The sequence below is a fragment of the Protomyctophum parallelum genome, assembly GCF_964188405.1.
Source record: "Protomyctophum parallelum genome assembly, chromosome: 4".
In the NCBI taxonomy this organism is placed as follows: Eukaryota; Metazoa; Chordata; class Actinopteri; order Myctophiformes; family Myctophidae; genus Protomyctophum; species Protomyctophum parallelum.
The window spans coordinates 40527178-40553656 of record NC_139700.1 but is presented as its reverse complement, the minus strand read 5'-3'; the positions used below and the strand labels follow the sequence as shown (position 1 = coordinate 40553656).

Genomic DNA, 26479 nt, shown 5'->3' with positions numbered 1-26479 from the left:
GCTGAAGTGAACATAAGCAGCATCAAATCAGTCACACCGCATGATCGTTGCCGTCTATCAGTGAAGGTAGGAGCACATGAGCAGCACCTCAACTCTTTCAACTGAGATCATAATTCCGAAAGTAATTTGCTTTCCGAGGAACAAAATTGACAAAAGCACACCAATTATGATCTAATAAGTAATTTATTATTGCATTATAGCATAATTCAACAAAAAATATCTTTCAAATAGGATAGACATTTAAGTCTAGAATCATGACATTTGCATTAACATTGACAAGGTTGGTGCCTTGCCTTTTTCCCACCCTAAGAAGCAAACTATAAAACTGCAAATCTTATCCCCCTAAAAGGATTTTCTTAATACTTTAGCGTGGAATGGGTCAGACAATTTACAAATTCTGGCCATGTTTCCATGTTGCCTCTCCGCAATGAGCAGTCAGAGCTGGACTTCCACCTCCATGTAAGACTAAATGACAGAGAGCTGGAAGCGATGACCCCATGCAAAAGAAAAACAACCCACCAGAGCAACGCATGATTCTTAGCCAGTGAATATGTGAGATTTGATGCTGTGGCTTATGTCATCTTATGTTGATGAGAATGTGTTTGACTAACTGCCGCAGAAAACCACAGTAGAGGGTAGCACGGGTCCATCCGGAACCTAAAACCTGTGACCCGGCCTAAGAACCGGACTTGCCCCTTGGGTACAGATCAGAACTATTAAAATTGCCACGGGTCTCGCCGCGAGTAAGTGCATGTGAAATAGATCGACCTTTGGACCCGTATGGACCCGTGAAGAAACTATCACCTATTCTTCTCATAACTATTCAACCTTTGAGACCGTGTTGAAATTACATTCTAAAATCCATATTGTATGTTAACGTAGCACAAAAGGCAGTGTGCACCGCCTGCTAAACACCATGGACACCAGGTCTAATCAAATTCATGTCATCCTCAGGTCTGTTTCGGCCCCATATCCAATTATTTGGGACTGTGCTACCCTCTACACACAATAGCAATGTAAACTATGTGAAATGACTGCGGATGTGAAAAGCTAGGCCTGTTTGTAATCTATACTGCTGTCAGTGGGAGTCTGACACACATTCACTCTAAATACTACAAACGTGTGTAGATAGCAATGATGAATTGGCCTTGAGCTCTTACTAAATCAATGCCATTTTCAACTAAACAACTCTTGTCCTTACAACGATCTGCTGGTATACTGCAGCAGCTGCATGATGCCGCAAAAAAAACTACAACATTACTGACACTCACCATTAACCTTAAGTCTACCTGCCTATTTAAAGGGACACTTCACCCTTTTTGCAAAAAAATATATGTGAATGACTGGGGGTCTTTGTGTGTGTAATATGTGGTGTTAGATATTTTAGATTTTAGCAGTGAGCCCAGTGTGTCTGATGTCATGGACACTGGGCTCACTTACTTCCTGGACTACAAGTTGTCTCAGTAAGACAGCCCTCCCCCTATTCACAAGGAGGAGCAGTGCACCAAAGCATTATTGGAATTGTAGTCCAGGAAGTAAGTGAGCCCAGTGTCCATGACATCAGAGACACTGGGCTCACTGCTAAAATCTAAAATATCTAAAACCACAAATTACACACATAAAGAAAGACCCCCAGGAAAGTGTTCTAAATCTTCTAAACGTCATTAAAATATATTTATATCTATTATTATCTATTCAAGATTAATATAATGCAACAATAATGCAGGAGTTAGCATTGAGCAAACATAGGTTAGCGTTAGCAGCGGTGTGACTAGGGACGGCGGCGGCGGGTGAGGGTGGGAGGTTGAGGGATGCAAGCAGAGGAGGAGGAGTCAACATCACAAGAGGACCAATCACAGGTGCTAATTGGGGCATTAAGGCTGGAGCTTTAAGCTGCTCTGATAGGAGGGATGAAAGGTAAAGCTCACAGAGGCATCAATCACAAGCACTACCACAAGCACGTCATCGTTACAGTGTTAGAAAACAGCTGACAGAAGGGTTACAAGAAGAATAAAGCTCAGTTTCTTTTGCTAAATTAATTACAGGCATTTAAGAAAAGAAAAAGAAAAAAAGAGCCAATTTGGTTGCTTCACCGGGGTACACAAATGACCTCAGTTTAGTTATTTTGTTATGTAAAATGTTTGACATTTTGCATCAGGAAAGTTGGTGCAGTGCCGACATTAAAATCAGTTTAAAAGAGGCATGGAACCCATTATGCTGATTTTATAGTTTGTTTCTGTGATGCTTAGTTGCTTACTAGGCTTGCATGCCCTTTTACGTAGCTGCAAGGGAGATCTACAAGTCTTATTGCAGCAGCAGCAGAAGCAGAATAGCCAAACTCCAAATGTATAACCCGGGGGCTTAGAAAGATTTTAAGATGCACCATTCAAGTTCTACAAGCGCGCTGGCAGAAAGCTGCAGAACGGCTCAAAGCCAATAATGTGAGCCTTGTGTTCCCCGCCAACCGTCTTCAATAGATACCATTTAACACATTGGATTACAAAGAAACACAAGATTTCATAACAACACAGAGAGCTGCTGTGTACTACTCGTAAGGAGCCGTTTCCTAAGACAGCGTTTAGTGAGCGGAGGAGTGCTTTGGATATCGTCACCGTCTGCAACCTATTATCCCAATATTCTAACCTTTTGTGGGGTTTCATTTCGTCCTACATGATCAAAAAGCATAAAAAGTAGTAGACCCACAAGCTCGAAAAGTGGTGCCAAGTGACATGTTTTGTGGATCTGCCAGTTTTGAATTTGAATCCTGAAAAGTGACAGCTTTGGACAGACTACAATGAGGTCTCCACCAGACAGTGACAAATATCACGCTCAGAACGCTGCTATGCCACGTTTTATGGGTGCCCGCAATGTTCAAGCCTTTGCTGTGCTCAAACGTCGTGTCATCATCAGACACAGTCAAGCGGATCCAACATGACAGATGAGGGAGGGCGCTCCTCCTCTCTAAAAGTTGAAAAAAGCGCATTGAGCGCCAAAAACCGTGCCACAGAAATGTAACCACAGAAATGCATTACATGGCAGACAGGCTCTGGCAGCTGTAAATGAAGGCTTTCTGTGGACACGGTTCCTGAGCGAGAGATAGAGAGAGAGACAGAGAGACGTCATGCTAGAAGAGGTTGATCAGGACATTGAGGGTGACACAGCAGAAGAGATAGATGCAGTAGGTACACACAAAGGGAGCGTTTAGGGCATAGTCTGCCATCTGGTGGCAGGTCCAGGAGAGCGTGCGGCGGAGGGGACGCAGCGCGGGGAGTCCGACGCGGCGCGGTATAGCCGCCGCCGCGACAAGAGAGGAAAGGGTACCTGAGGGCCGGCGCTCAGCGGAGGGGGACGCGGCCGCCAGTGCCCGTCCGGGGGTGTCCACCGTCACTGATGATGATGCCGGCTGGGCTTCCTGGTTCACCTGCAGTGCCAATAACACATGTTTACCCAACGTTAAATTCCTTAACACGCTATGGTTATAGGCCTCTTAACCCAATAAGACCTGAGACCGATTGCACTTGTCTTTTAAATCTGAAAAAACTAAAACAAAATGACTGTTGACTAGATTCAAAGGAAAAGAGGGTGCCGTTTTTCCTTTGTTTTTCCGATGGGTACTCAGATTGGTTAGGTGTTGTTCCTGCTGTTCTTCATACTACCAACCAGGTGAAGAAATCACAGATTTAGGCTTTAACCTTTTCTTTTATATGAAATATCGAAGACTGTTAAGATTTTATGGAAGATGCTTCTGAACATATTGCTAGAATGACATCTTCAAATGCTCTAATATTAAAATTATAACCAAAAATGTGTCTATTTTTGGTGCGCAAGGTGGTTCCATAGAAGCCAAAAGAATGACTGAAATCAGTCGTGGCTGTGGTGACTGAGAACTTTGATCCATGAGTATAAGCGCAGTGTGCTTGTATTGTAGATGTACTATTTTCGGTGTACATCAGGCTAATTCAGGCTCGATACCTTAGTGATGCTGAGAGGAGTGGAGTCTGGAGCCGGCCTCTTCCTCTGTGCCTGGTTGGACAGACGATAAGAGTAGTGGGGTTTACAGTAAAACTTCCCTGCAGAGCAAAAAAGAGAAAAAAAAACAAGACAAGTTGAGTTTGCTGACAGAAAAGAACAGCACCAAGTATGTACAGTACACAGCCTGGTATTATCACCTCACGGTCCACTATGCATAGGATGTGTGTTGTGTAAATGCAGTGAGTTTATTGTCCGTTCCCCCTTCTTCTACCCTGCCTGCAGGTCACCGCTGGCCTCGATGGGCACTCCGCTACGAGCCAAGCTCTGCCCCCCCCCCCCCAGTGGGCTTTAGACCCACGGCCTTCTTGAGGTCTATGAGAATTGAGAAACAGCTACTCCGACTGTCCCTGTGAACAATCTGCTGCCTGTCTGCCCGGACAATAGACACTTCCCAGAGAGGTGCGGGGGGTGGGGGGGGCATAATGATGCCACATCAGATAATCTTATTCCTTGTACTGTATAACAGTTCTGCATACCTTTTTTTTTACACAATCACGAGTGCATGTGCTATTGTGACAAGCTTCACAGACGCACAAAATCTTCATGAAAAATGTAATTCCTTTTTTTTTCTATGTAAAGATCTCAATGCTCAATGCAGCCCACTGGAATAGCAGAGGTTTGCATTATTAGAACACACCAAATACAATATTAGTCTACATTGTAAATATCACCAAATTTTTCCCTCGTCCAAAAATCATTTACAAAAGCTTTTACAGCAACAATCCTGTAATGCTTAAAGCAATCATTTTGCTCAGAGTAGCTTAAAGTTTAAGCTACTCTGGGTAGCTTAAAGTTTAAGCTACAGTACTCTCAACAAATGCCGGCATTTGCAACGCATGCAGGTTGGACTTGGTACGTAATAAAGGAGATAAATTCTGTTCGTACCGTCCTCCACGTCGAAGGCGTAGGAAGACAGCCGTAGTGTTGTGTTACAGTAGTCACACTTGAAGCAGCTTCGGTGGAAGAACTTGCCCTCGGCGCTCAGGCGCTCCACGACGTACACTCGCTTCCGACAGAAGAAGCACACGTCGCTGCCGCCGATGTTGACGGGGAACTCCTTCCTCAGAGAACCCTGTGGAGGGAAGCATTCACACTCAGAACCACACATACTCCACAGTAGTAGTACGTAGGGCTGTCACCATTACAATGTTTAAAGGTATATTCAGTGATTTCACTTAATTCAAATATCACTTCTTTTTTGGATAATCCTCCCTATGGTGCTGACCATATAAGGAGTTCCTCCCTGTCCCCAGTGGGGTCAAAAAAAACCCTAGTTTCACTTTGGGCTTTGGGTGGCAAAGCCTTCATCCAATCAGGATGAGAGGGGCCTTCCTCCAATCATGATCGAGTGGGGCGGGCCTTGGTGCATGTGCTGTTGGTCTGTTGTACTTCCCCCACTGTAGAGCATGTGCGTACCGGGGGGTTTTCCAAATCATCCAAATCACTGAATGCTCCTTTAAGTTGCCGATACGTTCTCACACAAATAATTGCGATTAACGATTTCACTGTGTTTTTCTTGCGGCTTTCGCTTTTATTTTATATATTTTTTTATAGAGGGACAGACAGTAGGCCGACAGGAAATAGGGGAGAGAGATGGGGGGGGTGACATGCAGTAAAGGCCGTCGGGATCGGGAGTCGAACCCGCGGCAGACTGCCAGACTCGGGCAACCGGCCAAGGTGCCTGGACCGCTGAGCCACGGCACAGGCCTTCAGTGTGGGTTTTTTGGCATAGAATTGGAACATTATTAATAGAATTAAAAATGTAGGCCTCGTAATCAAATTACACACAGGGCAGATATAGCAAAATGACTTGAATATGCAAAGAAATGACTAACAAATGTAATACTAATATACTATTATAACATTAAAAAATAGCGGAAATAGTTGATCTACAAGCTTACAACACGGCACGAAGTGATGTGTTGTAAGCTTGCTGATCCACTATTTCCGCTGTTTTTAGAAAACATGAAAACGATTGACGATTATGCAAAAATAATTGTGATTATCTCAAATAATTGTGATTAGACGATTATGTAATAATTGTGACAGGCCTAGTACTATGTGCCACTTGCCGACAAGCTCACAATCATCAAGCCATTCCTAACGGCAAGTGACACTGTGCGATAGATATAACTTGGACAGGAGAGGAAGTGGAATAAGAGATGGAAAGGAAATGGGAGGAAAATATAACCTCCATCTGCAGCAACGACATCAGGAAATAGTAATATCTCATGCATTATTTGGCTCATAGTCATAGCAGAGAAACTTGCGAAAACCGCGGCATCAATAAATCATACATAGAGGTCTTTTAGAAGTGAATTGATGCTGCTGGAAGACTATAATGGTCGATTGAGGTCACACATCCTCTGACACGATCCATCTTCACACAGTGAACTAAATGAGTTAGTCCTGGAGGGAATATACACACAGTTCTCTACAGCCACAGGGAGATGTTATAATTACTTGGAATACCATCACATTCTGCCCAACTATGGGCTGCTGCGACAAAACAAGTCTCTCTAGTAAGAATCACGCCATGATTTGCAACCACATGCCATCGACTGAAGCGTCAGAACACAACCGGCTTCGGCTCTCTTACCAATTCCTTTTTGTCAAGCAGTGGCTTGGGTTCTTCCTGAGACTGAAGCTGACTGGCTATCTGCTCAGCCATCGAGCTAACTCCGCCTGTGTACATCTTTACATAGCGCTATAGCATCAGCATGTAGAGATACAAGACAGGAGGTTGATGGACAAAGAAGAACAAAGACATTTGGACAGAGAAAGGAAATACAATGAGTCAGTCACCGGGGGCGGGTGAACAAAGAAATGTCACTAAGGAGACAGAGGAGGACTGAGGAAAGACATGTGTGTGGTTGTGGTATGCTAGCTGGCTAGGCAGTCATGTGGTACAGAATGTGAATGAAATTGTGAAAACATGAGAGGAAACTAAACTAAATTGTTTGCATGTTTGGTTGCTCAAGTACTAGTACTAATCAATACTAGTCAGAAGTTCTCCCACAGGATGGCTGTTGAGTGTTAGAAATGTTTGCAAACCAAATTGCTGGCTCATTAAAAATAACCCCAAAGCTCATGAAATTACTCTTTGGAAATAAATCCACACCCACACATTTAGTAGGCTACACAAAAAGAGGCTAGAGGGATTTAAGGACATTTAAAGGGGATCATAAGCCTTGATGTCACTGATTTCACAGAGAGACAGCTGTGTGTACCCTATGCATGTGTTGTGCACATACAGTACCCATGCGCTGCATTCATGCACACACCGATATGTCACACATTGACATTTACAGATGCACGCACAGAGACACTAATATTCCTAACATGACCTGCTGCTGCTCACATTCATACAGTACTCCAAATGAACCAGTCCAGGCCAATATTATATATTTCAATCTTTTGAATAACAGAGTGTCTTTTACTCTTTGCAAAGAAAATGTATTCGCACATCCACGTCGCACAAATGCAGGTGCGTTGGGACGCTGACAAATGAAACAATCATGAAGAAAAACTCATGAAGAAAAGTCCTGCACTGCTCTTGCTCATCAGCAGCATCGGTTTTATTCAAGCATTGATATGATATTTCAGTCAAGAGAGAAGACACTCTTGATGAAGTTCCAGAGTCAATGCTTGGATAGAATTGAGCAGGAAGCAAGAGCAGTACGGTGTACAGAATTGAGGTTACATAAACCACAAAGAGGGCATAAGCTGCCATAAAAAACTATTATAAGATGAGCTTTTAACACATGCACTACTGCTGTTTCTTCAGTTTGTTTGTATTAAAGGACCACTTCACCACTTTTCAACCTATGTTCACATAATAGGTCCTCACTAATAATCATGAAAAAATGGCACGATTCTTTTCTACTCAGTCTGTGTCTCATAGGAGGGCTGTGGGCAGTTTAGAAACCGTCTTCCAGTGACATCATCATTAGTCAGATTCTTTTTTAAACAAGATTTTTTGACAAAAATATTTAGATTTTCATTATTGTGAGAACGATGGCTTCCATTTTCGCATTGCAACTTTTCAGGACTAGAAAGCCTGCTGTTTCTATTAACTTGGATTCCCCATCGATGATGTCACTGGAAGACCGTTTCTGAACTGCCCGCAGCCCTCCTATGAGACACAGACCGAGTAGAAATAAATCATGCTTTTTTATCATGATTATTAGTGAGGACCTATTATATGAAGATAGGTTGAAAAGTGGTCCTTTAATTATTTCAGACGGACTACTGTTAAAAGGAAAAACTGCCACAGATTCACTAGTGAAATGGTGATGAGGCATATAACGCTAACAATAAGGAGCTACTGTACTAACTGTTAGTACACTCTCACACTGTTTCATGCAAGTTCAACAAAAATACAAATAAAGGCGATGGATGTCATTATGGTTCCAAATAAGGCGAGGGCCCGGGGAGGGTATTAAGTCACATTTACGTCACAAGGTTTAACTTCACAACCCAAACCTCTACCAAAATGTAATTATGCATTAAGTGGCTACAAAAAAGGTAAAAAAAAACCTATCCCAGTAGAAAAGGTCCCGTCGGCAAACATGCAGGTCGTGAGCCGTTAGTTGCAACATTCTCCATTCCTTTGCAGAAAACGTCTACCTGTCTGAAAGTGTCGGGGGACGAGAGGGGGGACTCGGGGGGACTGTGTGCGCGGGCCACGTGCCACTGCTCCACAACGAAGCGTGAGGGTTTTTTCTTAGGCTCCAGGGGTGAAGGAGGGACAGAAAAGATCAAGAGAACGTTACTGTAGAGTCAGAGTTACACTGTGGAACTGAATCATTGGCAGCCGATAAGAAGGTTGGTTTGGTGGTGGTAGCACATATTAAATGACGTAGTATTACTAGTATTTTGTTGCGGTCGGGTGGAAACCTTGTATGTCCAAAAACTGTCCCTTTATTATTTAAAAAGATAAAATAGTAAAAAACAGCCAATCTACAAGCTCACAACGCAGCACGTTGCGACCTTGTAGAATGGCTACTTTCACTACTTTAGTATGTATGACCCTCTAATATAAGGAAGCAGGGCAATCATTTAAAAAAACAAAAACTTTAAATATTGAGATATGGAGATGCTAGGTTTCTGCCCGGCAGACGATTTGATCATTTCTGAATCACGTCCCCCTGTCTGTGGGATGGAGAGCAGGCTGGGATGGTTCACCTGCGGTCGGACTGGCTTGCCTTCGAAATGAGACGCAAGCTGCTCAGCCCTTTGCTGAATGCTAAGCACATGGCAGGCTGATTGATCAGCAGACCGCAGCGGCCTCTCAGGCTCCTGCAGAGAAACGCATCATGGTAGAGATAGATCACAGAGGACTCGAGTCAAAGGCAAGACAAAGACGTGCTCTGTAGTCTTCTTAATAGTTCCCTATGAAACCGTGCTGCGGCACAAACCACTCTGGAAAAGGTTAGTCAGTGGTGCAGTGGGAGTACGTTTGGTGCAATTAGTGGTTTCAGCTGTGAATGCAAATGCATGTAATGATGCTACCCTGATTAACCACTTTCAACCTGGCGGCTGGCGTCCATATTGTAAAGGGGCAAAATGTTTCAAAACTATTCACACAACACAATATCTATGTAAATTATTCAAGCTGGGTAATTTGGTAATTCGTTATTTTTAGGGTGGATGCATGTACTGTACAGAGCTGTAACACCCTGTCAGTTAGTGTAAGAAATGGTTAAAATAAATGAATAACTAAAAGCGAAAACACACTTCTCAAGGTTCATTCCTCGTTCATGGGGACTATTTGTCTCCCGAGTAAGAAATTTGTCTTAGACAAAGGGCCCGCATGCGTAGCCCTTATGCCAATGTCGCCGCAGTGCAGCGCGACTAACTGTATATCATTAATTGAAAAAGTAATCGATAGAATCAGCATATGAGAAATAGTCAACACTTGCAGCCCTACAAAAATGCCAAGCAAGATCAGACTGCAACTTGATTAAATAAATACTTCAGAGCTCTGACAGGGTCAAAAATCAACAAGCACGATGATGTGTTAATAATAACTAGTTAGTTCCACAGCACCAACCACCCTAACCTTTCTGGGAGAGTCTGGGGATGAGAGGGGTGAAGAGCCTCGGGACAAATACCACTGATCTATAAAGAGCCGCGAGGGCTTTCTCTTAGTCTCCAGAGTGATGGAGAGAGATAGAGAGAAAGAGGAAAATAATTAAACCTGAGATACTTTTCATATACAGTAGGCCAACAGCATGCAAGCATTCAGCCTAGTAGTCAAGTAGTCAATTTCCTACACTTTCACAGTTAAAAGTCATACTGTGTAACTTTCATTTTAGAAGCCTTTTTGGCGACACATCCAATAGCTACGTGGTCATTTCCACATCTGCTTGAACTGCGATCCCCCAGAAGTCTAGTGTTGCCCCAAAACAAATAAAGCATTGGCCTGGAGAGATAGAGAGAGTTAGAGAATATTTTGGAAAGCAACAACAACGTCATCATGAACGGTTTGTAATTACTCAAGCAACGCCAACTTAAAAGATTTCCAGTTCTAAAGAACTTTTTGGAGTCATCTTGGGGTGAGAGTCGGAGACAGACCAGAGAAATTCCATCAAAATTATATTTTTTTGTATAATTGAATGATTTATACAGTATGACTTTAACATTCTGGAATTTAATGTGCACGTAAGTCTAAGTACATGCAGGTGGCGAACAAGTCTATCACTCTGTGATGCTTGCATCTCAACAGCACTCCAGGAAACCGTGTCTCCACAACGAGACCATGCATGGTGGTGGTGTTCACCTTTGGTGGCTTGTCAGGCTTGCCTTTAAACCTAGAGATTAAGCGATCGGCCCTCTCCTGTATGCTAGGGATGTGAATGGACCCCGGGTCCTCGAGGTACAGGGGACTCCACTCCTGCAGAGGACACTGTTTTAATGTATAGCTGAGAAAGCAGTACAGAGATAGTTGTTCAAACTACGGGTGCAACAGTGCAACAACAAAAAAGAAAAACACTACAAAACACAAAACAAATCATACACGCAAAAGAAAAGTTTCTTCAGGATTATTGGGTTAATAATAGAATAATGGCTGAGAAAATAATTGATCATTGCAAACGGGAAAAGCCTCCGTTTCTTTCCGCACAAGACTGTTCAAAGAAAGCTGCTCGGATCACACATCAAAGTGGGAGTTAGGAGTATTGAGTTTAAAACAGATCCATGCGTCTATCTTTACTCTACCCTGTCCGTCTGAGGTAGCCGGCTGCTTTCTGGGTGCCCTTCCTCTGGACTGTTATCAGACTGCTTGAAGGCAGAAAAAGTACACACACACACATGTAGAATGTGCACATCATTTTTTTCCTGACTGTCATATACGTACCATATTAATTTGCCACTATACTGCATAAACTGACAGTAGCCGAGAGATCCCCTGAGCCTAGCCTTAACCACATTGCTGTCGGGAAGAAACCTCTTAAAAATACCCGGTCTACAAGCTCAGCTTTTTCTTTTTTTATTCCTGAAAATAAATCTTGTTTCCAACTGACAGCAACAACATGCTGCCTCTACACAACACACCTACACACCCTGCCCTGAGCCTAACCTACACCTTCTTCTAAGAGACACGAAACACCCACACAGTCACACACGTCGGCAAGTAAACATGCAACATCTTTGACACACACACACACACACACACACACACACACACACACACACACACACACACAGTAGTCGACAAGTAAGCATGCAACCCCTCTCGTTGACATACGCTAGCACTCACCCACTGCATCTACTATGCAGTGGGTATATTTTCACTGCTCTGCATTGACATGTGGCATATGGTTATCTACTGTAGGGGAGGGGTGGGTGGAGGTTTGGCATCGTTCAGTTCACTACAGGTTAGCCTGTACTATTTCAACCAAAACAAAACAGGGGGCACTCAAGAGAGGTATGCTACGGGAAGGTGGCAGAGACAGAGGGACAGACGGCCAGAAAGACAGACAGACAGACTGTGTGTCACCTGCGAGTGAAGAGAGAGTGAGGAAGTGGAACAAGAAGTAGGAAGCAGAATGGTTTTCTTTGGACAGCTCCGAGACACTGGGGTGGGCAGTTGGTCTGCACCGCTCCTGGCCTTGAGGAATATGAAGAAACAATAGCATGAGAAAGATGAAGATCACAACGATGATGATTATAAAGATTTGGATAAAGCTGATGATGATTATGATAAAGATGATGATGATGATGATCCAACTCGGTAGGGGTGCAACAGTTAAACTAATTGATTACATTCATCACATAACCGATAGAAGATAATGTGCGTTAAAGAATACTAGACGAGTCGCCCCTTTACCAACTCGCCCCAGGCGTACAGCCGGGGCCTGGTATTCCTAAAGTAACATAAGTAAATTATGCTTAAACGGTTAAGCCTAACCTTATTCCTTATACCTTAACCTCAGTAAAACTATGCCTAAACCTAACCCTATACCTAAACTTAACCCGAGTAAAACTATACCTAACCCTAAACTTCTAACCTTATTCTCAGTAAAACTAAATAAAAGGTGAGATGGTTTAGGGGCGACCGTACCTGATACCGCCTTAAGCATTAGTGAGGACCAATTATATAATTGTGTTGATAGGCGAAAAGTAAAAATAAATGTTGGATTCACAAATGGTGAAAAATGTACAGTACAAGCTTTTAGCTATTTTCATTATTGTTGCACTACACTGTTGTGCAAAACGGTTAGATTTTTGTAAAAAAATAAATACAATACATTTTAAATGTGTTCTCGTTCATTATATTATTCAATAGCTGCAGCTCTATAACTCAGTAGTTATACATTATATTCATATTGGAAAAGTTAGCTACCAAAACATACAGTAAATAAACACATCTAAGTCTCACAAGCTTGGATACCGGAAAGGAAACGTGACTTCCCTAAAATGGTCACTTAGATTGACCACAAACAATAAACACATTGAATGGGTTCACCAACCACATGAACCCCAGCATCCCTATTCTGGAAAAGAAATAGTCGATCTGCAAGCTCTTGAAGTTCGCAAAACTAGACTGATGTACAAGCTCACAAAGCAATTGCAACACATAGTGAGCTTGTAGAGCGGCTATTTTTGGCGAAGATATTTGTGTAGAACAAAAACAGGAGGGGAATATTATAGAGCTCTGGGGGAATTTGGTCAAATAGACTTGGGTTTAGGGTGGTTAATTGGTGGTAGAATTATACAATCAGTATTTGTAAAGTCACACCAACCTGGATTAGGTTTACTTAGTATGTTAGCTATTGTACATACCGAGATCACTCAGGGTAACACTGCCATGTGCACACACACACACACACACACACACACTCACACACAGACCAACATAAACCAGCAGTTTAGAAGACAGGTTCCAGAGGTCAGAAGACATTTCCAAAAAGAAAAAGAATCCACTAGTATACTAATAACATTTATGACAAGGTCACAGTAGGAACTACAGGAAGTATGAGAAATCTCTCATTTTACTATAAGAACATCGTACAGCTATGAAGCAGTTACGACAGTTAGGTCAACATACAACACAATATGACTTACTGTATGGATGGGAAAACCGGTCTAAAGCAGTGTAGATTATGACAGCAAAATAGAAAATCAATCTTTTGAATGAAATTTCATATAGTTTTAGTGACATTTTAGTCAACTCATATGTTTTAGTCTAGTTTTAGTTAACTAAACATTTTAGTTGACTATCTACAATTGTGTATTTTTGTAACTTGTAACTCAAGTCCAGTTCTCTAAGACTACAAGGGTTTAAGTGGTTAATAGGAAGTGCAGGGCCTGGTCCCATAATGAGCTAGGAGCACATGCGGGAGGACTAAAGACCTATTCATTCTCCAGTTTTAGGTGATAAGGTGACCACCGAAATGGTGATTAGTAAAAACAGAGTGCTGGGTTGAGCGGTGAATCGCTTAAACACCACGGCGTTTCCACGGGTCACCTTATCACCTAAAACTGGAGTTAGTATGAATAGGATTTTAAGCTGGCTCTTAAACCAGAGGGAAGACAACCTACTGTACACAGTGTGCTATACCAGTGGTTTTCAAACTTTTACATTTCAAGGTCCCGCCTTAACAGTGTACAAATGGAACCAAATGTACCCCAACAATTCCATTTGTAAACTGTCGGAGTTAGAGACCTGTAAGGGTCAATTTAGAACCCCGGGCCTAAAGGAACCCAGAGAGTCCCTGGAATCCACTTTGAGAACCACTGCACGGCTAACCGTACCTGCTCCCCTCTGCTGGGCAGCGTCTGACACTTGAGCTTCTCTTTATAGCGAATACTGAGCTGTTCCTGCTGCTGGGTGCGGCGCTGAGACAGGACGGGATAGGACGGGAGGAGAGGACAACCAATCACCAGAGACCAGACAGGACGGGAGAGGACAACCAATCAGGAGAGACCAAAGTGTCGTTACACACTCATTTAAAAAAACACGACGGCTTGGCAGCCAGATGCACACACACACACACACACACCTAGTCAAGGTTAGGAAATGGTGCAGCATTGAGTTACTTTCACACCAGGACTACAAGGCATATTTCACCCATATATAAAGTTATAAACCACAACAGACATCTACTGGCAATGATTCTCAAAACTAGGGTCCGTGGAGCAACAAATATTATTTATGTTTTATTTTATTTTCATATTTAGCAGTTAGCGCTGCTTTACTAGCTGAATTATTGCACCTGATGAAACAGCTACACCTACAGTACTACACACATGAACTACTACTACTACCCCATGTAGTGTGTGGAAGCGTGCACGCACACACAAACCTAACACATGCATACAGACTAATTCTGGTACAACAGGTGTTCAGTGGGTTTATCATGCTCCTGGCCCTTGTGCTAAAATTCCATCCCAATAATTAAAAGAATAAGAATAATAATAAAATAAAACAGACACCCTTCTGACGGCAGCCAATGCCCACATCGTACACATCGAGTATTTAATGCAATGGGGAATTGGGGATAGACAAAAAGTAATTGAGTAATTTTTTCCAAATGGACTCCAAAGCATTTGAGAAACACTGCTCTACGGGGAAACCATCATTTGTTCAGGGGACAGTCTAGCCCTAGGGGTTAGTAACAGTCAACCCTAAGAGGAGAAGGAGAGGTTGTCCACTCTTTTACCTTTCTCCAGGCTGGGACAGGGGCCAGGGACAGACGAACGGGCTCTTTCAAGGGGGCTGGGGGCGGGGAGAGAGACAGGATGCGGTCCAGGTTGGGCATGGACTCCCCCTTTGTGGTCAAACAGGAAGATGTGCGAGACCGCGACAGGTGGCCAATAAGAGGCGAGAGTAGCAGTGTGCATGCAATCCACAGACGTGAGTCACAGATGTGACCCACGATGGAAGAGAGAGACACATGGAAACAGAGAGAGGGAAGTGAATCACGAGTGAATAGTCATGCTGGTTGGAAAGAAAAACCCTCAAATCCCAAAAGGAGTGGATGATGAGCAGGGTCACAAGGATTCATTACAGAGACAAATATGACAACCACATGCATTTATAATAGGTATGAATGGACAGGAAAAAAATATCATGACAGGCAGAGCACAATATCTCGTATGTTTTTTTTTAAAGTCAAGCCCAGAACCTAAAATAGGGCAGAATTTAAAACTTGAAATGATGTTAGCAAACTGGGCTTTATGCAACAGGCATTGTTGGGCTAAAGAAGGCCACTGCTGTCGGGCAAGAAACCTCTTACTGTATCTCCATATTGTTTTGGACATACAAGGTTTCCAAATGAAAAAAATGCAGATTTTCTCCGTTAAGTTGCACACCATCGCCGGGCCATCTCGTAACCATCTTGTAATTCATCCATCACTTCTAGACCAAGTATTCTTTTATATACACCCCAAACAGAGTCTTTTGTATAGTCTGAGATCTTATCAGATGCCATGTGCGTTCCAACGCACAGTTAGAGGAGTTATTCTCCAAAAGGACAACAGTTGAGATTTGTCTCTCCCCCACGTGTGTCAACAATACTCTCCAGTGTTCCCCTGAGCCCACACACCTCCCCTCCCACTGGCGTGAGCTCCGCTGGTACCCGGTCTGTAATCTGTACACCCCGCTGCTCAGCCCTCGCTCCACCACGTCCACTCAGCACTATCACACGCCTACTGTACCCAAGAACAATACCACCCAAACAGGGCCAGCATTGACCGATGTTACTGTAGCATTCTGGGATCTCTGCTCATTAATTATACGGCATATAGCCCACAGACTCCGGTCTGTCATGAGGTTTGAGGTCCCCGTCATGAGACGCCATGAAATTCTACAATGATGTGGCATATAGTGACTGGTCTATGCCACCCTGGGATGTCTGGAAACCATGCGATCACCACCTTTGTTTATATCGGGGACAACAGGAAAGTCATTTCTCCCGAGATATACGAGACCAAACTTCTCCATACCTGTCTTTTAAGCCCCGTCGACTGAGGAGCGTTCTCCTCGAACTTGGCGAGCAGCTGGGTGGCCATGACCTTGACCTTGTTGTTGTTGCACGTGGCGTAGGCAGAGTCCATCTTCCTCTCCGACAGGGCGGTGGAGACAGACGGCCGGTCGTTATGGCTCGGCCTGGACACTTCGTCCTGTGAGAGAGGAGCAATATACCCGTTTGTGAACTTGAGTTGTACTTCAAGTTGCGTGCCGGTGTCGGTGGCATTAGCCCATCGCCATCAGTATAGTTTGACGTTAGCAAGCAAAAGCCCCATGTACACATGGTACAAACACAGAGGAACTGAAACACACTCCCGGACAGCACTACTCACGTCTTCACAATGACCAGGCTGGCTGGTTTTTCTCCTCTTCCCCAAGCCGTCGACGTCCTTCTCCTTTTTGTCCTGTTGGTAACGAGGAGTAGTTATTTTTAAAACGTCACCCAGAATTACCTCGACCACACACAAATAAAACCATGTAGAAATAACAGATGTTTTTTTTAATTAATATCTGACCTTGGGGTTGCGCTTGCGAGAGATAGCGATGCTGTGGCCCAGCTTGCTGAAGAAGGAGATGGGAGATTTGCTGCTGGCGATCAGTGCCGCCTTCTCCTCGGGACTCAAGCTGTGGTTTTCTAAATGACAGAAAACATTAATTATCCATTACCATAAATACAAAATAATAGGCACACTATGAAGTATAATAATAATACATTGAATTTTTATAGCACTTTTCCAAAGCTCAAAGCGCTTTACAATGGTTCATTCATTTATACATTGGGAGGTGAAGCGGCGAACAGTCGACGCCAGCGTCCTCACTTCCCACATTCTCACACCAATGGTGGCAAGCTCACACCGACCAACTCATTGGAGGCAATGTAGGGTTCAGAGTCTTGCCCATGGACACTTCAACCATTTGGCCAGGAGGAGCGGGGATTCGAACCGCCAACCCAGGGATCATTGGACGACCTGCTCTACCTCCTGAGCCACAGCTGCCCGTATAAGCAAGCGCTAGGGAGTCTAGTGGCATTATATTGTTTTTAATATGTAGTACTCAGATGGGTGCGCTTACGAGCTTTTCAAAGTGGGCCCTGATCCAGAAAAAGCTTGAGAACCACTGGCTTAGCTATAGGATAATAATAATCCAATGTATTGTGTAGCGCCCTCCCTCACCTCCAGGGGGCACCGTGTCCTTGAACATCTCGTAGAACTGGCTGAGGTACATCACCATGGACAGTTTGTCCGGCTCCACCACGGAGGACATCTCCTTGCCGGTCATGCAGGGCGAGATTCCAAACTCCTTCTCCGCCACGTCGAAGCCCAGCTGGTTGTTCCTCTCCATGTTCCTCTCGTCCAACGAGTCAAAGTCACTGAGAGGGAGGGGGAGGAAGAACAGAGGAAGAGACACGCGGAGGTCAGGATTAGGAATGGCAGACATGTTTGATATTTAAAAAATATATATAAACATACACTACACTTTAACCGCACACTGAACAACAAAAGTTTGTTTTAATTTCAAGCACCTCCATAACTCTGAGAGTGCACACATGGAACCGGTCAATTTGGTCCCATTCCATATGTACCCCATTTTGAGAACCACTGGAATAGAGAAACAAAAACCCAACAGTGTTCTCTGTATTTCATGTCAATAAAACTGTATTACAATTACATGTATGACTGTTTAGTTTGCTTATTATGATGAGATGCTGAAACTACTCATACTTTAATCACTAAAACACAATATTCTCCGTTGACCAGAGTCCCAGGGCTGTAGCCTGGCTAATAAGCCTGACCAAAAAAAAAAAAAAGCCTGACAGTGTGATTTGAGTCTGGCTTAATAGCCAGGCTACAGGGGCTGACATCCCATAAGAGGGCACTTTTGGACAAAAATAGCGAAAATAGCAGCTCTACAAGCTCGCGATGCGTTGAGAGGTGGTAGATCAGCTATTTTCGGGGCGAAACCCAGCACTCTTTATATAATGGAGATGTAGTGTACGACATGTATTTTTCAAAATATTTTTAACAGACTTGAACTCATGCTTCCTTCATGCCTGAGTGTCCAGGTTGCTCCTTTGCACCTGACAGGGGGGGGGTTTTCCCTGTGTGGAAGGAACACGTTATTCCAACCAGTTATTTTCCCCTCCATCAGGCGCCCAGGCTGGCCAGGGGGAGGCAGTGATGGACGACATGGATTTCTAAACAAATTTGTGAGACTTCGGGAAAAAAAGCAATTCTCCTGCATGCTGCCTTCCGGCATGGCATGGCATGGAAAGGAGAGGAGTGGCATTTGCATTTCTTCTCTTCTTTCAGGGGCTGAAGCCCCCTTTGATGTCTATGTGTGCACGTCCCTGCTTCGTCCGCTCCTTTTGTCCCTCTTCACCAAATCTACAAGCTCACAATGTCTCGCATTTCAGAATCAAAGTATTTCATCAATCAAAAGAGGTAAACATTTGTGTCAGATCCTGTGTCTAGGTGACAGAACTGGCCTTGGATCTAAATGTCTCAATAGAGGAGCAGGGAAACAAAATACAACCAACACCATTATATTGTATTAGCATACCGGTACTCTACCATACAGTACATAATAACTCATACTAACTAACCATACAGATTGGACCAAATTGCAATAGGGGTGAAAGGTAACGTTACTGTAAATGCCATTATGGCTGTAAATGCCAGTGGATAATACTCATCAATACAACGTAACCTCAAATGTAAACCCATTTAAAAAGCATCAGCGTTCAAAGACCCCTCCACTCACTAAATGCATTAGTAATAGTGGAAAGCCTTCAGCCTTGTGTGTGTGAGTGTGTGTGTGTGTGTGTGTGTGTGTGTGAGCGAGAGAGTGCTAAAAGGTCAGGCATATTATACATGATAATGGTAATAGCAGCTAAATGCCTGCAGAGGGCCCCCATCCACATTAGAGATGTAAGCAATGTGCCATGTCTGCTTATTATAACCGACTTTGGACTTGTCATTCTCTCAAGTCGCTTGTGTAGTTTGTACCAGCTCAGTGGCCTTGTGCTTTGAGTGTCCGCCCTGAGACTGGGAGGTTGGGGTTCAATCCCCGGCCGGGGCATACCAAAGATTCAGACAAATGTAACCTAATGCCTCCCTGCTTGGCACTCAGCATCAAGGGTTGGATTGGGGGCAAGTCATGTCCAGGGGGTGTACTTGTACATCAAGCTGCCTTAAGCTACAGAAACAGGAGATAGGCTCCTGCCCTATGGGCCTCATGGCTACAGAAACAGGAGATAGGCTCCTGCCCTATGGGCCTCATGGCTACAGAAACAGGAGATAGGCTCCTGCCCTATGGGCCATCATGGCTATACAGAAACAGGAGATAGGCTCCTGCCCTATGGGCCTCATGGCTATACAGAAACAGGAGATAGGCTCCTGCCCTATGGGCCTCATGGCTCGGCAAGGCTTACAGTAGTTTGTTTGTTTGTTTTCTTTCTTTTTTGGGGGGAGGGGGGGGGGGGGGTGTTATTAAAGTGTAGTTGCTTATTTGGGCTTACTTCCAAATGTCTTCATTATTGTTTAAACCAGTGGCTCTCAAACATGTTTTCACGTCAATGACTCCCGAATTAATGTATTTGTCTGCGCCAGACCGCGCAATCTGAAAAGATTGTGCCAGGCAATTGTGTATATTCCAGATATTTTTTTCATTATTTGAAAATAGCAGATCTACAAGCTCAAGTGAGCTATTTTCAAATAGCCGACAAGTATACATTCATTTAAAGTGCCCATGTGGCTTACTGTTGGTATTAGCCATGAACATGGGTGTCTATCCCTGTTACAATGCGCTAGACGCCTGGGAGATGGAATTCTGAGGTGGAACGCCACACCTACCATCAGCTGACAGTAGTAACTGCACGACTTGCCGCACTAGCCGTGCTACTCATACAGTACATGACATTGTAGTCCAAAGAGATGGCAGTACCCATGACATTGTAGTCCAAAGAGCTACACAGACACAAACCTATAGTCTCTTCTTTGGGGTTTTCATAGGCCTGGATGCTCGTTTCTCTCGCCTAAACTTGCCAACAACACTGCATGGAAGCTGTGCTGTGTCGCTGTGTTGCTGTGTTGGGAGGGCGTGTCATCATGGTCACTATACTGTTAAAGCTGTGCTTGCGGGACCATTCCAAACTGGTAGCCGCTAGCTCGTTGACACAGTGATGCATGTGTCCCCTGGACTGACCAAGGCCCCGGCAAGACAATAAACATGAGCAGTAAGCAACAAACGGGGCAATAAAACACAGCAGGAGAGCCGTCCCACGCTCCACCACACTCTCGTAACCCTTTCACCAGTGGCATGATAGCATCAGTTGGTGGAAGAGGAACTACTCAGATTTATTGTTTAAGTAAAAGCAGCAATACAATATTATTTTTGATGCGTTTAAAATATATATATATCGTCGCTGTAACAGTCTTGGACATACAAAGTTTCCACCTGAGTGACAGCGACAATGTATACTGTATATTTGCAAACATTTTCACCAAAGGACCACCTGTACTCATGGTATGGACCACCACACTCATGGTATAAGGACTGGCGTAATAGTGTAGCGCATTGGTAAAGTCCATGCCAACCACCACAGAGGTTGTGGGTTTGAATCCACCGCGGTGCATCCGGATTTGTCAAGTGTCTGTCTATGCAAACATTAGAAACACAACTGGCTCGTATACCCGGGAAGGAAGCCGGGGCTGGAGGGTGATATTGGATATCTGTCAGTGGGGAGTGTTTGGCGGGTGAGTCAGTAGGATAGGGAACAGCAATGACAACACAGAGATGTTTGTGGAGGAATGCATTGGCACGACGACTACACAATTGGGTAAAAAATGATTGTCTACTCTAAATTTTGAAAAAAGAAACCGCAGTGTGCACAATTTCAATGTCTATTTGAAATACTCACATGAGATCGGGTCTGTATCTGTGGATGAGTGCACAGAGGGCCAGGCCGCTCTTCCAGGACATGGTCAGGTCCGTCACGTTGACATTCCTGAAGCCTTCCGTCTGCCTCTGACACCAGTTGAGCAGCTTACTGGAGCGAGCGATGGACTCTGAACATGGAGCCAGATGGAGACGCAGTCAGTGACGGTCCAATTCAGTAGTTTTTTAAATATCGTTGGTGTCGGGCAGAAACCTCCTACCTCCATAATTCTAACTTTTTGCGTTTTTATTTAAATCAATGCCCTACTTGATCATTCTACAGCGGCACACTAAAGCATTAAAAGTAGCAGACGTGCAAGCTCAAAGTGCGTCTAGAAACGCGGTGTGAAGCGACGTGTTTTGAGCTTGTAGATCTGCTATATGTGATGCTTTTGAATCCTGAAAAGTAACAGTTTTGGACATAGGTTTCCACCCGACGGAGACGATATGCCCAGTAAAGTCCAGAGTGTTCATTGAACCCGATAATGCAAATAAATGTACCTCGTACATTTATTTAACCACATGAACCCTGGTGAACCTAATGTGTGGAGCAAAACATTCAGTGAAAATAGCCGATCTATAAATAGATTGTCTACTTTCAGCAAAGCATTGGTGTAGAAGGGGCCAAGTATAGAGCCTGCTGGAGGACCCTGGTCAACCAAGTATATATAGGGTTTAAGTGGTTAACTATAAAAGTAGAGATAATTAGGTCCATTTTTACACACTCTGATTTGCCTGTTGCCTTGTTGCCAGACCACTATACTGCAGCAGGAGATGCTTAAATGTTGTCTGCAGTGAGGTAGGTGTGTTATGTATGATATTCCCATGGCAAAACCCACAAAGAAACACGCCCCCATCACTGCAATTTACACAGAGGGAGCGCTCGTTTTGGTTCATGTGATAAACTATACCGGCAGTGCATCCAACTCGGCCATCGGCTGCTTAGCATCTGCACTAACGAGCAGCGTTGCCAAGTCTGCTTATCATGCTTGTAAATACTGGCAGTTGCGGGTAGTGGTCTACAAGTTCACAACGTGTCACATTGTGACACGCTGAGGTTTTAACAGGGGTAGAGGGTTTAAGTGGTTAAAAACTCAGGGATTTGTTGTAAAACTTGCACATTATGCAGGACGTTGAGTGAACCAAAACAAGCACTCTCAAAAAAAATCCCTTTGGATTTGTTTACACACAACAATCAGTTATTAAGCTATATGTTTTGTCCATGTTAGTCCCATTTTGAACAACCCTATGAAGATAAAAAACAATGAACTGTGAAGAGTAAGACTCATAAATGTCAGTTAAAGAGAAAGCCAATGAGAGGTTAGCTAAGGGAGGATGCAGAGCTCTTAGGAAGTGTTTTAAAACTGTTAGAAGACACGTCGTCTTATTTGTTTTTTGCTTCTAATATAACCAGCGAGACTGAGCGCAACATAAATGAGTTAGTGCACGCAAAACAAACTACAGAGGCTGCAATCCATCCGCATACAGAGTTATTATTCCTTGTATATAGAGTATAATGATTAATTCATGAGTACATACACTTTGTAACTGTTAAATATACATTAGGAGGAACCCTTGAAAAGCAACACCATGCATGTGGGCTTCAGGTTACCTTGCATCTGCTTGTCAAGCAGGCAATTTGCTAGAGTAAAAATAGTCCATTATTACATTTAAGAATAGAAATGACCGCAACAGAATCTTACACATTTCATCAAGTTATGGCACTAGATATACACAATAAAAATAATTTAATCTTCATTTATCCAACTCTAAGAGTGTAACCAAATCAGTTTGGGTAATTTTCACGTTTACTCTGAATATGTGCACCCGGGATAGTTTTTGGATTCAATATTTTGAAATATGATATTATTTTAATCATTCATTTGATAAAGCACATTCAACATAAAACTCCACGTAGGACTCATTGAAAACACATATCTCTGGTATAGGTGACTGATATTGTCCTAATGAATGGGATGAAACTTTCATTATTATATTAGTGATTTAATTATGTGAATATCTTCTATAAAAATTGAATGTCACAGTAGTCCAGGCATGAAATCCATGAAGCCCATGGAGGACAATACGTCAGGGACTTGCAGGGACTTGTTTTCATTGAGTTTGGAGTAGAATGGGCTCATTTAGGTCAGAGTTAGAGTTATTAAATTCTGCCCGAACCTGACTCTGCCCGGGTATCAGGCCTCTGACTTAAGATTATGGTTTGGTTCAGGCCAGGCCTACATTTTCAGGCCTGTTTTGAACTCTAGTCAGAGTAGACATGAAAATGTTCCCAGGCGTGTTTTACAGTGAAATTCCCCTTTAAATTAACAGTGAGAATTTTTTATTTTTACATTTTATTTGGAATAACGTGAATGTTACGAACCATTCCTGGCCAGCTTGGATGTGGACACGTTGATCACGTTCTCCATTTCAATGCACATTTCCATGTTCTGGCCCGTGTGAAAGAGGTGACGTACCTGCAAGAACACAAAAACAAAAGAACAGACTTATGCCTGATTCTTATTTCGTCGAACACAGCTGACCTACAACCTCACAATGTGGCCCGCCCCGAATGTGACCCGTTGTGGATGTCTGGATGCGACCCTAGCTAAAATTAGACTTTACATTCTCCCCAATGGTTTGTCATCCTCAGGTCCAATTTATCACTTAAAAGCGACATTTTTCATTTAGACAAATAATACAAAAAATACGAATACATCTGCAGACCTTTCAAAAACTGTATAGCAAAAAGTATTGCTTTTCCCTAGAAGATTATGATCGTGAAATAGTATTAATAACTTTGTTTGTGTGGTCCAACATTGTTGTTTGGTTTACTTCTGCAAGCTGATGGTCGCCATTAATTAAACATGTTGCTTCCGTTTTCATTAGAAAAGCTTTTGTCCCTCAAGAGACACTCGGAGGTATGTGCCGTGCTACAACAGAGTTGTAAATGAGTGCTTCCTTATAGGGCATAGCAGTGGCCGCCATTTTCTGGTTCCACCGATGCAGACCCCATTCATTTTTTCCATTGAGATTTCAAAAAAAATATTGATATCAATTATTTTAAGCCTAGAATCAAGCCATCCAGGCTCCTGGTGAATCATGACCAATTTGATTCTGTGAAAAAGGAAGCTTATGCAGACGGAGGGGTTTGTGAGCGACATGTACAGTAGTTGACGAATGTTGCCTGTAGCACCTTCAACACTTAAATCAACACCAAGTCGGTGTTGTCAAGGTTTTCGGAATAGGTTTATCATTTAGAAGTCTCAATAGTCAATACTGTATCAGTGTGACCAGTTTGCAGTTGAACCAGTTTTGTAGTCGTCGGAACAGAGATAGTTTATAGGTACACTAACGGAATGAAGCCATACGGAGAAAGAAGGTGTTGTCACGCGGGGTGTCAGCTGTAGTACTGTATATACAGTAGATGCTGAGCCTAATACGAGCAGAAATCATTTGAGGGTCGGTTTGTACCAAATGCTGTCCGTCTTCATTGTTTCTTGCAACAGTCTAATACAAATCATTCATGTTTTAAGATTCAGAGTTTCTTGTGCCTCTGAGTCTTTGTTCCAGAGGTTGCGCCGGTAGATTTCCCACGACAGTGTATCAACTCGCCACACACCTGGTTGGGCCTGAGGAAGTTAAGGCTGATGTTGGGGTAGCGCGTGGTCGGGTCCACGCTGTAGTGACTGAAGTTCTTACTGACGTTCTCCGGCGTGGTCTGAGGCAGCAGGCGGTAGATGCTCTCTCTAAAATTACAGAGGAGAAGAGAAGAGATCTAAACAACAATCTATTGTCTTCACATGATGACAATAACAAGTTTTATTCTGACATATGGAAAACCACCAGGCTGCAAAAACAATCAAAGTAGAGAGAATGGTAAATTATGGTTGCAACAGTAAAAGAAAAAAAAAGAAAAAAACTAAAAAAGATTTAAAATAAAATAAAATAAATAATTTATTTGAATAAAAGTATTGATAAAACAAGAAAAAGGAAATAGCAATCTCACAACACGTCACATTCGCAACACGTTGTGAGGTTGTAGTTTGGCCATTTTTTACTGCAACACAGTATAAAATAGGGCATAAGTGGTTAATCAGACTAATATATTCGATTATAAAAAAAATATTCGTTGATATATAAAACAATATACGGTACAAAGAGACGTTTCTTGTTCTTTTCACTTGGATGTGGCAGCCCTATTGGTAATAAAGTAATGAAGTCATGCTATCGATGATGTAACACATGAGAGCTACCAGTAGAACAGTCACATTCCAACCAGCTCATTATCCCATTAGTACCAGCAGCTGCGGCAGCACGTCCACTCACTGACATCCAGGATCCAATGCAGGCTCGCATTTTCTATAGTCAAGCACTCAACAGATAACAGGGTGTGTTGAATGGAGGAGGTGGCGTGTGCACGCGTGACTGAGTGTGTTATGCATGCATAAGTGTACACGTTTGTGTGTGTGTGTGTGTGTGTGTGTGTGTGTTGGATTACATGTACTGTACATACGTGTGTGAGTGTGATGCACACATGTGTTTGTCTGAGAGGAACAAAGAGAGAAAGGAACCCTGTGTTTGTGTGTGTGAGTGTGACTGTGTGTGTGTGTGTGTGTGTCTGTGTGTGTCTGTGTGTGTGTGTGTGTGTGTGTGTGTGTGCATGCGTGCGTGCGTGCGTGCGTGTGTGTTGTGTCTCAGCATTTTCCACTGCTCACCTCTCTGCTAGGACCTCCAGAGGGCTGTTTCCCTGAGCCCAGCTCCGTACCATCCAGGCAGAGTCTATGGCTGCTAGGAAACCTCGGGCTATGCCGGTGCCCATGGGCCAGAACGGCTGGAAGGACACATTAGACCACATTAAACTCTGGTGTCGCTATTTTGGCCATGGCATTACAGCCAGGGGAAGATTGTTTTTGTAACGATTTCCGGATTTTGGGACAGAATCTGGAGGATTAATATAAAAAAATGTGTTTTACAAAAGTCGGCCTCCTGGTGGCGCTATAAAAGGCAGATGTGAAAACTGCAGGTCAAAGG

General features: G+C 43.3%; 1 protein-coding gene across 26 annotated transcripts in view; it reads right to left on the bottom strand.

Moving 5' to 3' along the window:
• mical3a (microtubule associated monooxygenase, calponin and LIM domain containing 3a) overlaps positions 1 to 26479 on the bottom strand; it is a 139164-nt gene that overhangs the window by 34126 nt on the left and 78559 nt on the right. For 13 of the 26 annotated variants that reach the window (XM_083763523.1, XM_083763531.1, XM_083763532.1 and 10 more), the window contains exons 9-29: positions 26164 to 26279; positions 25068 to 25194; positions 23829 to 23922; positions 23058 to 23087; positions 21429 to 21576; positions 17683 to 17879; positions 17026 to 17144; positions 16843 to 16914; positions 16486 to 16662; positions 15201 to 15308; positions 14293 to 14376; positions 12035 to 12145; positions 11254 to 11316; positions 10817 to 10930; positions 10097 to 10186; positions 9220 to 9333; positions 8662 to 8763; positions 6632 to 6739; positions 4918 to 5104; positions 3973 to 4070; positions 3322 to 3421 (exon numbers count right to left, since the gene is read on the bottom strand). In XM_083763523.1, coding sequence (XP_083619649.1) covers positions 3322 to 3421; positions 3973 to 4070; positions 4918 to 5104; positions 6632 to 6739; positions 8662 to 8763; positions 9220 to 9333; positions 10097 to 10186; positions 10817 to 10930; positions 11254 to 11316; positions 12035 to 12145; positions 14293 to 14376; positions 15201 to 15308; positions 16486 to 16662; positions 16843 to 16914; positions 17026 to 17144; positions 17683 to 17879; positions 21429 to 21576; positions 23058 to 23087; positions 23829 to 23922; positions 25068 to 25194; positions 26164 to 26279 — 2359 coding nt within the window. The remainder of the gene's footprint in view (positions 1 to 3321; positions 3422 to 3972; positions 4071 to 4917; positions 5105 to 6631; positions 6740 to 8661; positions 8764 to 9219; positions 9334 to 10096; positions 10187 to 10816; positions 10931 to 11253; positions 11317 to 12034; positions 12146 to 14292; positions 14377 to 15200; positions 15309 to 16485; positions 16663 to 16842; positions 16915 to 17025; positions 17145 to 17682; positions 17880 to 21428; positions 21577 to 23057; positions 23088 to 23828; positions 23923 to 25067; positions 25195 to 26163; positions 26280 to 26479) is intronic. The other 13 variants (XM_083763534.1, XM_083763525.1, XM_083763529.1 and 10 more) reach the window with 8 other exon arrangements.